We start from the raw sequence: 14,309 nt of genomic DNA, 5'->3' as shown, positions 1-14,309 counted from the left end.
AACTACATTAATTAACATTAACTATTAATAAACTGCACTTCTACAGCATTAATTAATCTTTCTTAATGCTAATTTCACCATTTAGTAGCCTACATTATTGAAATCAAAAGTTGTATTTGTTAACATTAGTTAATGCACTGTTAAGTAACATGAACAAACAATTCATGTATGTAAACTGCGTAGTATTTTCAGGTTATTTATATCATAATGTGTAGAAACATCATTTAGTTTAGACTGGAGTGAGGTGAAACCAGAAAAAAAAAGTGCAAAGCAAGTTATCTAATAGCTAATCTTTTATCTGGCAGCTAATTTTATTCAATTGTACGGTTTATGGTAGAAAATTAGACTATTAGTTAAAATAAACTTTTTAATGCTATACTTTTTTATTCTACTTTTTGATATTGATATGATTATAGACCAAAATAATTATTAGGTCTAGCAAAGAAGGATTTTATCTTACAAAGCTATGAAATCAAGTGGTAAAATCAAAGCTTAAAAAAAAAAAAAAGAGGGCAAGAAAGGATCGGCCACCAATCTCTATCTGTCTCTGTGTTGGTTTTTGAGTCCAGGGTTGAAGTTAAGTTATAATCACCTCATTAAATTGTGATGAAATGTTTTATTATTTTTGGAAAGATATTTCATTACTTTATACCGCTACAGTTGCATCTTGTCGTCCTGGTATTAAAAAATATTGTGAAGGTATTAAAAAAGGTATTAAATTCAACGAATTTCTGTATATACCCTGTAATAATGCCTTTGTGTGTTATTCTCTAGGCACACTGAGGAGAAGTAGACCCCAGCAAACTGCACAGACCCAACCACAGCGCCAGCCACAGCGCCAGCGCAACCAGAGAGAGAACTACCAGATGGGCCAGATGCGCCGCTGAATCGGCCTCCTCATTGCCTTGGTTCTTCCTAGTGCCTACAGTGGGAAACACTTCACTCCAAAGAGTAACCTGAATCAATCAATGAGCTCCAACAACAAACTAAGAAACTCGCAAAAATAAAATGGACTTCTAAGGACTATACTCAAGAAAACAACCGTTTTAAAGAGTAAGAAACCACTGCTCTGGGAGCCAGCAAAGCTTTCGCTGCGTAGCTCAGAGAAAAAAAATCAGAAGCTAGTGATGAGCAAGAGGACAGAATCAATGATTTTTGTTCTCTTTTTTTTCTGCTTTTCCTTTTTCTTTCTCACGTTATTAAAACCATTGTTATCTCCACTAAAGTTTCCCCCCTTTTTGCCTTTTTATCTTTTTTATCATCATTTTTTGGAATTGCCCACCCTCCTGTGGAGATGAGCATGATGGAAAGTCACAGATTTTTCTGCCAATCATTGTCGGCTGAGAGAGACTCCTAAAGACACTCCTTTTCCAATGTGTAATTAAGATGTTTTTAAAATGCAAGCAAAGGACTAAGAAGCTTATATTTCTGAAGCTTTCTCATTTTTTCCTGCGTGCAATTGTACAGAAATCACAAAATACATTTTTTTTTTTGTTTCATTCATTTGGATAATTATAATTAAGGATGTTTTAATAGACACTCAGGATATAATAGGAAATAACAGCACAGAGAGTTTCTATTGGTGGAAGGCCTTTTACCAGATTCACTTTGCTGAAAGCGACATATGCATTTGTGCAAAGCACTTTCACCTGGTTGAGTTTCTTTTTTTCATCCAGCTGATAACCACTAAAGAACTGCAGATCTTCCTTCCATGTGGAAGTTAATGAGAGGGAGGATGGTTAAAAACATTGTAATTGTCCTGATCTGTTGAGTCACTGTTATTTTATGTTCATCCAGTAACACAATGATCCTTCTGAGACCCAGTGAATGATATTGTTCACAGAAGACAGACTCAAAATAAAAGCACAACATCAGGAAAGATTTTTTTTTTTTTTTTTTTTATATACATACAATACAAGGTTTTTGTTTTGCATAAGATGTTGGAAACAGGAAAGTGTGGACGGTAAATCTCAGTGGTGTGCATTAGTGAAAGAATGAGATCGAGATGATAGAAGCAAGCTATGGAGCCTTTAGAGTGTTTTTACACACCAATCCATATGTATACAAAAACTTTTAGCAATTTTCAGTCATTACCTCTATTATAGCCGAATAAGAAAAGATCCAGACTAGCAGCCTATATAATCAATACATATGCCTTGTGTTGCCTATATAGTGTATCTAAACCAGCCCATGCTAATTATTTTCAACAATAACCAACTTTTTTTTTCTTCCATTCTCTGCAAATGTGCTTTTGATTTTCTTTTTGTGTGTGACTCGTTTGCAAAGGCAGAGGGTTAGAAATAATTAATGCTTTACAAATGTCTTTTTCAAAGTTTCTTTCTTTCTTTTTTGTATTTCAACAGACCAGGAATATTTTCTCTTCTGTTTGTTTGCTGAATGGGATCCTATTAGTGTGACTGAGAGTCCAGTGTTTCTAAAATCTGTCTTCTCAAATAACCTTGCATCCTTTAAGGGCATGCATTTAAAATATGGATGATTTGCTTGTTTCTTGAAGATGAGAATTCCTGGCTATCAGTCCTCCTTTAGATCTAAATCATCTCATTTCTGTATGTCTCTTTAAATGTTAATGGGAAAGGGGTTTTTAGTGAGCTTGACTTAACTGCTCTGACTGCAATTGGCTTCAAAGTAATAAATATTTTCTGTGATATCCTGTGGTAAATGGGTTTGGTTGAATTTGTAAGGGGATTTGGCTTAGAATTTAATTTTTTTTTAAATTTTTTGCTTGTCTTGCTTTAAGTTTATAAGTAATGTGCACTGATATGTAAGCATGGTGTGTGGACAGAATATGAAAAACAAGATGGAGAAAATGTCTAATACTACTGTTTGATTTTAATGTCCGCTGTGTTTTATACAGTTTTTTTTTTTTTTTTTTTTTGCTTTATTTGTAGTTTTTTTTTCTCTCTCTCTCTTTGCGCTCACTTTTGAAAATTTTTACTAAGTACTTTGCAAAAAGTATTGTGCGACATGTAATTTTTGAAGTACTTGAAATGCATTAATAAAATAGCCTTGATCAAACGCTTCTTATCTGGTAATATATATCCATGTGTTGAAGTAAATAGTATTAATTGCCTGTATGTTCTGCAAATCTACACTAGTTCATGGTTTTTAAATTGCTTTGTTGCGTATAAAAATATATTTCAAAAGAACAGCTGATGAAGTCTTCAATAAGCCATTATGGTCACACATCTTCCATTCATATTAAATTTTATCAGTCCAATCGTCACACCTTTTCTCATAAACTGAAAGTTTTGTTGTCAGCTACCCACTCTCATGCTGCTCAACTCCTACAATACCATAAAATGAAAAATAAATAATCACTTGCTCTCAAGTTGTTGCAGTTTACAAAGGATGTACAGACCCTTTCCAAAAAATTAGAATATCATGGAAAAGTTTATTTATTTCCATAATTCCATTCAAAACGTTAAACTTCCATAGATTATAGATTCAGGGCCCACAACTTAAACGATTTCAAGTATTTAGTTGTTTATTTGTACATAATTTGGGCTTCCAGCTCATAAAACCCACGAAAACAGGATTTCAAAAAATTTGAATATTACATAAAATTACACAGTAATCCCATGGTCATTGAACCGGGTTTTGGTTCTTTTGGCAGTGTGGGCAGGTGCAAATCCTGCTGGAAAATGAAGTCAGCATCTCCATAAAGCTTGTCTGCTGAAGGAAGCATGAAGTGCTCTGGAAATGTCCTGGTAGACGGCTGCGTTGAGTGGACAGCACAGTGGACCAACACCAGCCGATGACATGGCTCCCCAAACCAACACAGACTGTGGAAACTTCACACTGGACTTCAAGCATCTTGGATTGTGTGCCTCTCCATTCTTCCTCCAGACTCTGGGACCTTGGTTTCCAAATGAGATGCAAAATTTGCTCTCATCAGAAAAGAGGACTTTGGTCCACTGTGCTTTATTAAATCCAGAGTCAACGCAGCCGTCTACCAGGACATTTTCAGAGCACTTCATGCTTCCTTCATTTTCCAGCAGGATTTGCACCTGTCCACACTGCCAAAATAACCAAAACCTGCTTCAATGACCATGGTATCACTGTGTAATTACTGTGTGATTTCATGTAATATTCAAATTTTTTTGAAATCCTGTTTTCATGGGTTTTATGAGCTGGAAGCCCAAATTATGTGCAAATAAACAACTAAATACTTGAAATCGTTTAAGTTGTGGGCCCTGAATCTATAATCTATGGAAGTTTAACGTTTTGAATGGAATTATGGAAATAAATAAACTTTTCCATGATATTCTAATTTTTTGGAAAGGGTCTGTATATCCAGTCTACTTTTTACTTAATCCAAGGATGGACTGGCTAGAAATTGTACTCCAAATGAGAATAAAATTAAATGAGTTTAAAAAGTTTAAAGAAAATAGTTTTCTTTAAAAAATAGAGAAAGTAGAGTTTAAAAAAATAATAATATGGCTAAGTATTTCAGGATGTGTGATAACTAGAAGCGTCTATATTGTAATGCCATAGAAATGACTTGAAAGTGGTCCAGTCACACGTCTTCCCCAATGTTAGGTCAGTATTTGAACCAGGGTTACTTTTCACTTTAAATAAACAGCTGTACTGTGGTCATGTTTCATCTTGCACCAAAATAAACATGCATGATGCACCTGATGTTACCTCCCTATTTCAGTGTGTTATCATGAGGGGATTTTATGAACAATTGAGTCAGATCATTGAACACCTGTACACCACATTCTTAAACACTTAAACAGGCTGTTCTACATTGAAGTTATCTACAGCACACAAATGATGTTTGCTTGAAGGTTTAATTAGATCTCTTAATGAATGTAGTTGCTGCAGAAATGAATGGCCTTCATATATCCTTAAAAGATATATAACAGGGTTGCCAACTCTCACGCATCTCGCGTGACAGTCACGCATTCAGCCTCAATCTCACGCTCTCACGCTCAACAAAGAAATCTCACGCAAAAATAGACATTCTTCTGTGCTGTATTTTTTTTTCACTCATGTGCACTAAATTTCAGAATTACTATAAACAATTCAGGCTCTTAACTACTGGATGGACCACTAGTTATGGCGCAAATTAGTTAAAAATCTCCCAGAACCTAGAGCGAGGAAGGATCCTCGGAAGCCAGAATTCCGAGGATGCTACGTCATCGACATCCGTCGAAGGACTGTTCCAATGTCGAGGCTCCTCGGAATTTCCATCAAGGACTGCGTCCTTCGTTCGAAAAATATCCCATACACAGGAAAGGATGCATATGAGTAGACTTCGCGCTCTTCACGCTCTCAAATCACCCACAATCCTATGCGCGCAGCTTTGCTATCTTGTTAAAAAAATTCAAAATGTTAGACGTTAACGGACTAACGGAGTCGGAGCGTTAATATGCTTTCGAATGTAAATATATTTACGTTACCAAACATTTGTTTAAAAAAATAATTACATCCATTATGTTATGGATCAAATTGACCTGCACTGTTTAAACACACTTGACAGTCAAATAATCAATATGATTAAAAAGGAGTTTATTGATTTAAAAACGATTATATTGCCCGAGTGAACAGAACTGCGTCCATAGCAACGCTCTGTTTTTCATTTTCACTGACGTAATGACGCACTGACGTGCACTTGCTAGCCTGTTCCAGAGCCGTTGAAAAACCATAGACAGTAGAATGCTTAAGAGGAGCCTCGCCTAGCCTCTGAAGGAAGTGACTTGGAAGGACCAGTCCTGCCAAGGAAGTATCCTTGACATTGAGAAACACCTAGAGACTGTTGTCCAACCGATAGCGCGCGCACGCACGGCAGAAAGGGAAAGTCTTACAACTGCGCATTTTATCAGTTGCGGCGCCTTCATCTATAGGCTACACTGCAGCACGACGTATATTCACATCAAATGTTAACGCAGAGGAACGGGACACTGCAGTTCACAAAAGTTCATTATTTGCATGTGCTTTAAAGCCTTGCCGGTTAAACATGTCATTCGCTGCTGATGCGCTGTTCAAATATGCGCTTTACTGAGCGCGTACACTCGACGCGCATATGCACTAAAAGCCTGTTACTGGACTAAAAGTTATCTTTTGAGTCTTATATTGCGCTAATACTGTCAAATATGTTCAATAACCAACTTGTTCAATGTTTACATAAACAAGTTGGTTATGTCTAAACAAGTGAAAGCAAACAGAGAAAATTAATTAAAATCTGCTTGTCATATATGCGTGTATATTAGACGCGTCGCGTGCAGTTCTTAAAGAGACAGTAGCCCTAATAATAAACATGCTGCCGCTTGTTCTTAAAGAGATAGTTCACCCAAAACCAAACAGTTGCTGGTCCCCATTGACATACATAGTAGGAAAAAAATATACTATGGAAGTCACAGGGGTACATCAACTGTTTGGTTACTGACATTCTTTCAAATAACGTTTATTTTCAACAGAAGAAAGAAACTTATTCAGGTTTAAAACAACTTAAGAGAGTAAATTATGACTTTTTGGGGGGAGAACTATGCCGTTAATGTTAATAAAACAACAAAACACACAGAGGAAATCATTCACTGCTCTTGACTGAGAACTTTAAGTCTGTTGTGTTTTATTTTCATATTTGTCCATTTAATTACTTTCTTCAATTCTACTGTTAAATACACCTATAGCTGAAAAAATAAAGCACTGTTTATTTCATTTGTATATTAAGTTGTGTATGTGTAATATGTATCTCTGTTCTTAATTTTTAATAACAAAGAAAATAGTGACAAAGATTTCATCTTCGCCACTTTGACCTAAATGTCTGCCATTCTTTTTTATTTTATATTTTGTTACCTATATTTTGCTATAAGGCTTTGTTTTTAAAATAGGGACATTAGTTTGGCTGTAATGCTCAGTCACATGCAAAATAGTAAAACCAACATGAAAAAGAATCATGATAAAATCGTGATTTTTTCTGAAAAAAAAAAAAAATTGTGATATTATTGCCATATCGCCCACCCCAGGTGTAAAAAAGTGCCTAGATGTGCTTAGATGCTAAAAATGTGTTATTAATGATCATTATATCACACTACAATTAAACATAATGAAACATAATGACATGGTGAAAAATGACTTGAAATAATACTGATTATGGCAACCCTGATATAAGATATTCATATCATAAATTATATGAAATGGGACAATGTTCACTCTGGTTTGGGGAGACTGATACGATCTGTCACTCAATCAGAAATCTATATATCCCATCCCATAATGAAAGTGTTTGTATGTTCAAATGCGACAAAATCCCTATAAGGGATTGGACACCTCGGGTGAACACTCAAATTAAAAAAAAAAAAAAATTAAAAAATTAAAAAAAAATTTGAACGAAACCAGCTATAGCAACAGCAAAATAAAGCAAGAGCGCGTGCTTGGCTTTTTCAGTCAACAAAAATGCTCTCTGTTAGTCGACATTTGAGGGAAGGATTTTAGACCGAGGTGTGGTAGAAGTTAGCACAAGTTGCTACTCTTTAATCATAAAAATACAAGTTAAAACATTAATATTATATTACAGGAAATCCAGTTTCCCCCATCCCATAAGTCCTGATGTGAACACACGGGATCGCATGTGTGAGGTGAGTTTGCTTTAGCTGTGCTTCATCAGTCTCCGCTTCTTTTCACAGCGCACGAACACCTTCTCCTGCGACGGCTCGATATACATGCCGTCATCTGTCTGTGCGCAAAACGATGTTCTGGAGAGAAAGAGGACAGTTATGATGAGCTTCAGCCTGGGTAGCTTTGTTGTTTTGATTTATTCGAAAAAGCACTATTCAACCACTAGAGGTCGCTAAAGTAACTAAACATGAATGTAAATGTTTTGAAAACCTGGCATAGTGGGGCATTAAAAATGTTAAATCATTAAATGCTGAATCCAAGCTTTTAATGTCTATAGTAGCTAAACATCGCTTTTACCTCAGAATATGTGGACGTGCGGTTTATAACTTGTCAATCTAACAGTGATCTGCTTTTAACACGCTCTAACACCATACTGTGTTACTGTTGGCTAAGTGTTATCTGTCTCCTCTTACACTTACTTCCTCTGGGTCTCTCCAGATTTCACTGTGATCTTCCCCACAGTGAGCTGTGGTCCTTTGCTACCTTTGCCCCAAGGTATCATGGTCTTAACTGTGCTCCACATGTTTGCCCACACAGGGCTTCCCTCCCAGGTGAAGCGCATTATCATCAGGTCACCTATATCAGTGTCCAGAGTGACGAGGAACGTAAAGGTCTTGTTACCTGAAATCTCCTCAACTCTGAAAAAGATGGAGGAACAATTAAGGAGAGTGATTGTTTCATTCAGTTTTTGGATTCCTCTGATAAACAAGCTCAGTCAGTCACTGTATATCAGCCTGCATGAGAGTGACTGTGTGTGCACGCTCTTGTTCGAGATGCTATTTTAGTCCATTGCATTTCTGTTCTCTGTTTCATGTTCCCAGCATCACACATGTATTTCACTCATCCATGCGAAATGAGTTATTCTGATGAGTGCTCTCTGTATGCTATGAAGACTAAATTGAGCAGTTCCCCGTGAAGCGGAGCACGTTACTTTGAGCTTTTAGAGCCCAGAACATGAAACATTAATGATGTTTTTCATCCCAGATGTCATCATTCAGTCTTTTATTAAGGGATCTTTAGCTTACTGTTCAATCGGGAGCTTCTGCCACTGTCACATTAATTTGAGCTCTTACTTATGAAACAACAATAGTTATAAACTGTACTTTTGAATTTAACGGTATTATTTATTTGTTCATATATTCTTGTATTTATCACTCCACTAGGGATTCTTTTTTCATATAGGCTGGTTATATAAGATGGTGGTTAATGCATCCATATGGTGAGTCATTACAAAGCTCATTAAATTGATGCTCACTAACAATTTACTGAGATGATGTTATTTTAATATTCAGCTGTTCATGTCAATGTAAATTGCACACTTACAGTGTTATGGGTAAATTTTCACTTTCTCCCAGTGTCCCGGTTAGAGAGACTGTGAGGGTGGGGTCGATCTTATCAATTTGGTTGATGAACTGGATCCTGAACTGATAGTGGAACACTGATGGGGAAGGAAAGTGATGGTAGATTAGCACTGATCATATTTTTCCAAAAACAACTGGAAAACAAGTAAACACAATTAATTACAAACATCAATTGCTCGAAAATCCTTTTTTAAATCAGCAACTTTGTCTTGTTTCTTGTGTTTCAGTAAAATGGCTAAACATCCTTGAAAAAAGGACAACTTACTTTCGGAGAATTGCATAAGACTAAACAAGATAATACTTATTTTTGGAGAAAAATATTGTTCTATAAATAGTTTTCATGTGTGTGTGATTAAATACAATTAAACATTTTGCTTTTAAAATCATTTGTAAAAGGTATTGGGGAGAGCAGTTTAACAGCTAGAGACCATCTTCTTTACATAACAGTAGAAAGTGACTGTTACACGGTTTTGTTAAGTGTGATAGCTCACTCACATTTGTATGGCATGTGTGAACGGGTTTTGAGGAACAATCTCTTGCTTGTGCCGGTGTGAACTTTCTTGATGTCGTAACCCAAAGTGTTACAGCGGTTCTTTCGGCAGTCCAAACAGTAGCCCTTGTCGAAGGCTGTGTTGTCGCTGCACTTGTAGGCCATAATCTGCTTGTCTTTGTTCAACAGGGAGTCAATGAAGAGATGCACAGCGCGCTCATGGGCACACTTCACTGTCTGCTCAAATCCTGAAGTTAGATGGACAAACATGAGACTTTTGCGCTAATAAACAGTAATTAATCATAAATCCACTCAGACTTTTAGCATATCATTCTCAGTTGTGTGTGTGTTGTGTATTGTGTATTGTGGTGAGTTCGCAGTGATGCAAATACTCTGGTGCATTGTGATGCTATAAACTTTAGTTCAAAAGTTTTGATAGATATTAGAAATTTTATTCAGCAAGGATGCTTTCAATTGATCAAAAATGGCTGTAAAGACATTTGTAATGTTACAAAAGATTTTTTTTTTAAATAAATGCTGTTCTCTTGAACCTTATATTCATCAAAGAATCTACAAAATATTAAGCAGCACAACTATTTTCATCATTGATAATTATAGGAAAAGTTTCTTGAGCACCAAATCAGTATATTAGAATGATTTCTGAAGGATCATGTGACACTGAAGACTTGGAGTAATGATGCTGAAAATTCAGTCACAGGAATAAATTACATTTTAAAATAGAAAACAGTCATTTTAAATGTAATAATATTTCCACTATTTCTGTTTTTACTGTATTTTTTGATCAAATAAATGCAGGTTGGGTTAGCATAAGAGACTTCTTTTCAAAAAACGTTGATCCCAAACTTTTGAAAGGAAATGTAATGTATAACTATCTGTCTCCAGTTCCTTTTTACAGTTACAGTTGTCCCACCCTTGTCCATTAGTGCAGTGTGCCTGTCAGAGTCATGGACTCATCAGTTTGTAGTTGTTAAAATGAAGGATTTCAGGCCTGTCTTTCTGCTTCAGTTTTTCCCATATAGGGATATTTAATTGCCTGGAGGCATGTCTCAGTGGGAGAGCAGAACCAAAGAGGGATTTGGAATAATTAAGTTGTGAGGATGACAGCTGCTTTTATGTGTCTATACCTTTCATCTGGAAAGCTGTCTTTAGCAGTTAGCCATTCTCACAGTGTCATTAATGGGATGTTTTGAATGTATCTCATCCTAATCTGACATTCATTTGAGGATGCCCCTTTCTCTCTCTGTCCATCCATCCAGCCATTCATCCATCCAAACATCTCACCCATAATCCCGTACTGGGCTAAATGTGCATAAATGTTTTGCACATGCAGCTGGCACCCTGGTTGAAATATTCCTCCATTGGGGTAGAAGTCTAAGTGGGCAACAGGCTGTTTGATGCCCACACTGAGTCCCATGCGCTGTTGGGTAAATGTATGGATGGCATCCACAAACCTAGCATCCTCAGGTGAGAGTCTGTCAGTATGAGACATTCCCTCAAACAATGGACCTGCAGGATCCAAACCTAAACACAAACAAGACAAACTTCAAATATATTACCATTAACCAGGAAATAAAGTTTTTGTCATGTTCAAAGTGTTTGCTGAGAATAAGGATCTTAGATTTAAAGTCTTTTTTTGTTTATATGTATTAACACCATTTATTGACAATAATATCTCACCAGTAATTCTTCCCAAGGTTTTCCCAGACACAGCTAGGTTACTTCCAGCAAATCCAGATATATGAGCGCCAAGGCTGTAGCCAATCAAATGCACTTTTCCCAAAGGAAATTGTTTGAAATCCTGTTGTGGATACTCAAAGATTAATGTCAAGTAGTAAACGTGTTTTCAAGAATTTTTGCAGTTGGTAAACGAAGCTGTGTACAATATTGTATAAAAGATTAGGGTCCGTTTTTTTAAGAAATTAATTGTTTTATTCCGCAAGGATGCATTAGATAGATCAAAAGTGACAGTAAAGATTTCTATTTCAAAGAAGTGCTGTTCTTTTGAACATTCTATCCACCAAAGAATCCTGAAAAAAAATGCATCACGGTTTCCACAACAATATTAAGCGGCATAACTGTTTTCAATAAATATAATACTGGTACTTAGAAATACTTCTCGAGCACCAAATCAGCATATTAGAATTATTTCTGAAGGATCATGAGACTGGAGTAATGATGCTGAAAATTCAGCATTTACCATAACAGGAAGACATTTGTATTCCCAAACTAACTCTTACCTCGAGCCACCTCAGCAGATGGGCAATGTCCTGTCCCACTATGCGTGTGTTCTGAGCTGCTATAGGATAGTGCTGGTGTGCCAGATTCAGCCAATCTGCGATCACCACATTGATGCTTCCCTCTGAGCTCTTTAGTGCTGATGCCAACCTGGAAATCCAGTTCTCCATCATTCCGTCCACCTACGGCACAGGGGGGAGGGGGGGGGGGGGGGGGGGGGGGGGGAGGTGATTTTTGATGAACTGTTGCTCTCCAGTTTTGTTTGTAAGTACATTTTGTATCAGACGTTAAATAACTGCTGTTTGCAATGCATGCCAAGGTCTTTGTGACCTTTGGTACATTTGAACAATTGATCTGTTTTTCTATTAACATACCGACCAGCCATGAATGATGATAGCCAGAGGATGGCTGCTATTGAAACCACAAGCGTCCAGTGTGCGAGGCTGGAAGAGCTCAACTGTGCACATGTCATCTATGTATTCCCCATCAGTGTAAAGCCTGAAGACTGATTTAGGTTCATAGAGCATCTTCATTCTCTCTCCAGGCTCAGTGTCTGTTAGGATGGTCATACACAAACTGAAAGTCTCAGACAGTTCATCACTGTAGTGCCCATGTTGTAAAAGGATGAAATTACATCATTGTAGGTTGTACAATAGTTCTGGAATATTTATGTTTGTGCATAAACAGCAATGCAATAACCTTGCTTATGTTACAAGTGAAAATTAGAGATAAGCATGTTTATATCCCATAGTTCCAGGTGAACTTTGAGCTTGAGTCAAGACAAAATAAATGTTTACCCACCACTCTTGCTGATTAAATGAGCATGTTGGATTTGGTGGTGGTTGAGGAGAGATCCCCTGATATGATTGTAAAGCGCTTTGGGTGTACAGTAGTACATATGAAAGCGCTATATAAATGCTTCATTCATTCATTCATTCAATGACGGTAACACTTTACAATAATGTCTTATTTGTTAACATTAGTTAAACGCAATACATTTGTTACTGTATTTGTTAATCTTTTTTAATGTTAGTTAATAAAAATATAGCTGTTCATGTTACTTCACAGTGCATTAACTAATGTTAACAAATACAACACTTGATTTTAATTATGTATTAGTAAATATTGAAATTAATAATAAATGCTGTAGACGTGCAGTTCATTATTAGTTCATGTTAGCTAAGACTAATGAAACCTTATTGTAAAGTGTTACTGATATTACACATTTTTATGAAATGTCAGAGCATCCACCAAAAACAAAACAAAAAAACACTGCATTAAAATATGCATTTACACAGCTAATATGAAACTTTTTTTGTTGCTTTGAAGTGACACTTCAAATGAAGTTTCAACTTCCCATTCTGATTCAGCTTAATTTACAGTGATGCCGTTTTTGCATATGAAAAATGTGCATGTTCAGCAAGGCCATGTGCAAATGTCAAGGTATTTATGTTTTTCTTTCATTTTTTAGCCTTTTCAGCTTCGATTTACAAACAGTCTAGGAAATTATTTCTCTGTGATTTCATAAGTTGTTTTTTAGATATACTACAAGCTTTTATCCCTTTAGATCAGTAGGGATTAAATCGGACATAGCACAACTGCTGACTATCACTACAAATCCAATCCTCCTTGATATTTGACTTTTTTTCCAAAGAGCATCAGTTGCACATTCTGCTTATTTCCACACATACTGGACTTTTTTTCTCTGCTTAATATTGACTAGAAGTCCTGGTGTTTTTGTTGTTTCCATTTAGATTTAGTTTCTGCAAGCATATTTCCACAAAGCTTCATTGTGTGCCACATTCTGCATAACATTGTTACATAGTGCATGTTACTATAACATGCTTCATTGTTGGAAAGTTACTTAGAAGATCATTTTAAAGTGATAAATCACCCATAAATTTATGTTCTGTCTTCAGTTACTCATCAATATGTTGTATGCGTGACTTTTTTTTTTTCTGCAGAACACAAAAGATGATATTTTGAGGAAAGTTTCAACTGTTTTTGCCCATGCAATCCAAGTGCATGTGGTCCAAAACATCATTAGACTAACAAAAATCATTGTGTGTATAAAAAAAAATCTTGAAAGTATCTTATTTTAATGCTCTGTAGAAATAAGAAAATCATACAGGTCTGGAACAACATGAGGGTGAGTGAATGACAGAATTTTCATTTTTAAGGAGAACTATAGAACTATAAGCATAATTCACCCTCACCTGCTCTGTTACCCCGAAATTTCCTTCCATCGATCAGTTGTGAGATGATCAGACAGAAGGACACGATTTTAATAAGAGTCTTCATGTTCAGGCCACTTCAGGAGCCCACACAGATAATCCAAATATTTCGTGCCTCTCTTTTTCTCAGGCAAGAAAAGAGAGCACTGAAGCAGGTGATAGTCCATTAAAACTGTCTGAGCCTGAGGGGAGGGATCAGTAAATATTCAAATGGACCTGAACCCAGAGGAATAGTTACTCTGTTTGGCCTTTTGTAGTTTGCAGCCAAATGTTAGCCTGATTGGCTGCATGTTGTTACACAAGAAGCCACGATTGGTGAAAAAG

General features: G+C 36.3%; 2 protein-coding genes across 3 annotated transcripts in view; one reads left to right on the top strand and one right to left on the bottom strand.

Moving 5' to 3' along the window:
- adam10a (ADAM metallopeptidase domain 10a) overlaps positions 1-3,040 on the top strand; it is a 74,681-nt gene extending 71,641 nt beyond the window's left edge. For both annotated transcript variants that reach the window (XM_079866746.1, XM_079866745.1), the window contains exon 16: positions 775-3,040. In XM_079866746.1, coding sequence (XP_079722872.1) covers positions 775-887 — 113 coding nt within the window. In that variant the 3' untranslated portion in view covers positions 888-3,040. The remainder of the gene's footprint in view (positions 1-774) is intronic.
- A 3,522-nt stretch (positions 3,041-6,562) lies between these two features.
- lipca (lipase, hepatic a) lies at positions 6,563-14,209 on the bottom strand. Its single transcript, XM_079866749.1, has 9 exons — positions 13,968-14,209; positions 12,126-12,304; positions 11,754-11,933; positions 11,194-11,314; positions 10,798-11,037; positions 9,501-9,743; positions 8,968-9,082; positions 8,064-8,282; positions 6,563-7,721 (listed from the first exon to the last, which is right to left on the bottom strand). Exons 1-9 carry the CDS (start codon positions 14,050-14,052, stop codon positions 7,616-7,618), a joined length of 1,488 nt encoding a protein of 495 aa, XP_079722875.1. The 5' UTR covers positions 14,053-14,209; the 3' UTR covers positions 6,563-7,615.
- Between the last annotated feature and the right edge of the window lie 100 nt (positions 14,210-14,309).

Source organism: Squalius cephalus, assembly GCF_949319135.1.
Source record: "Squalius cephalus genome assembly, chromosome: 3".
Classification (NCBI taxonomy): Eukaryota; Metazoa; Chordata; class Actinopteri; order Cypriniformes; family Leuciscidae; genus Squalius; species Squalius cephalus.
The sequence above is the reverse complement of the archived record's forward strand: the minus strand, read 5'-3'. Positions and strand labels throughout refer to the sequence as shown.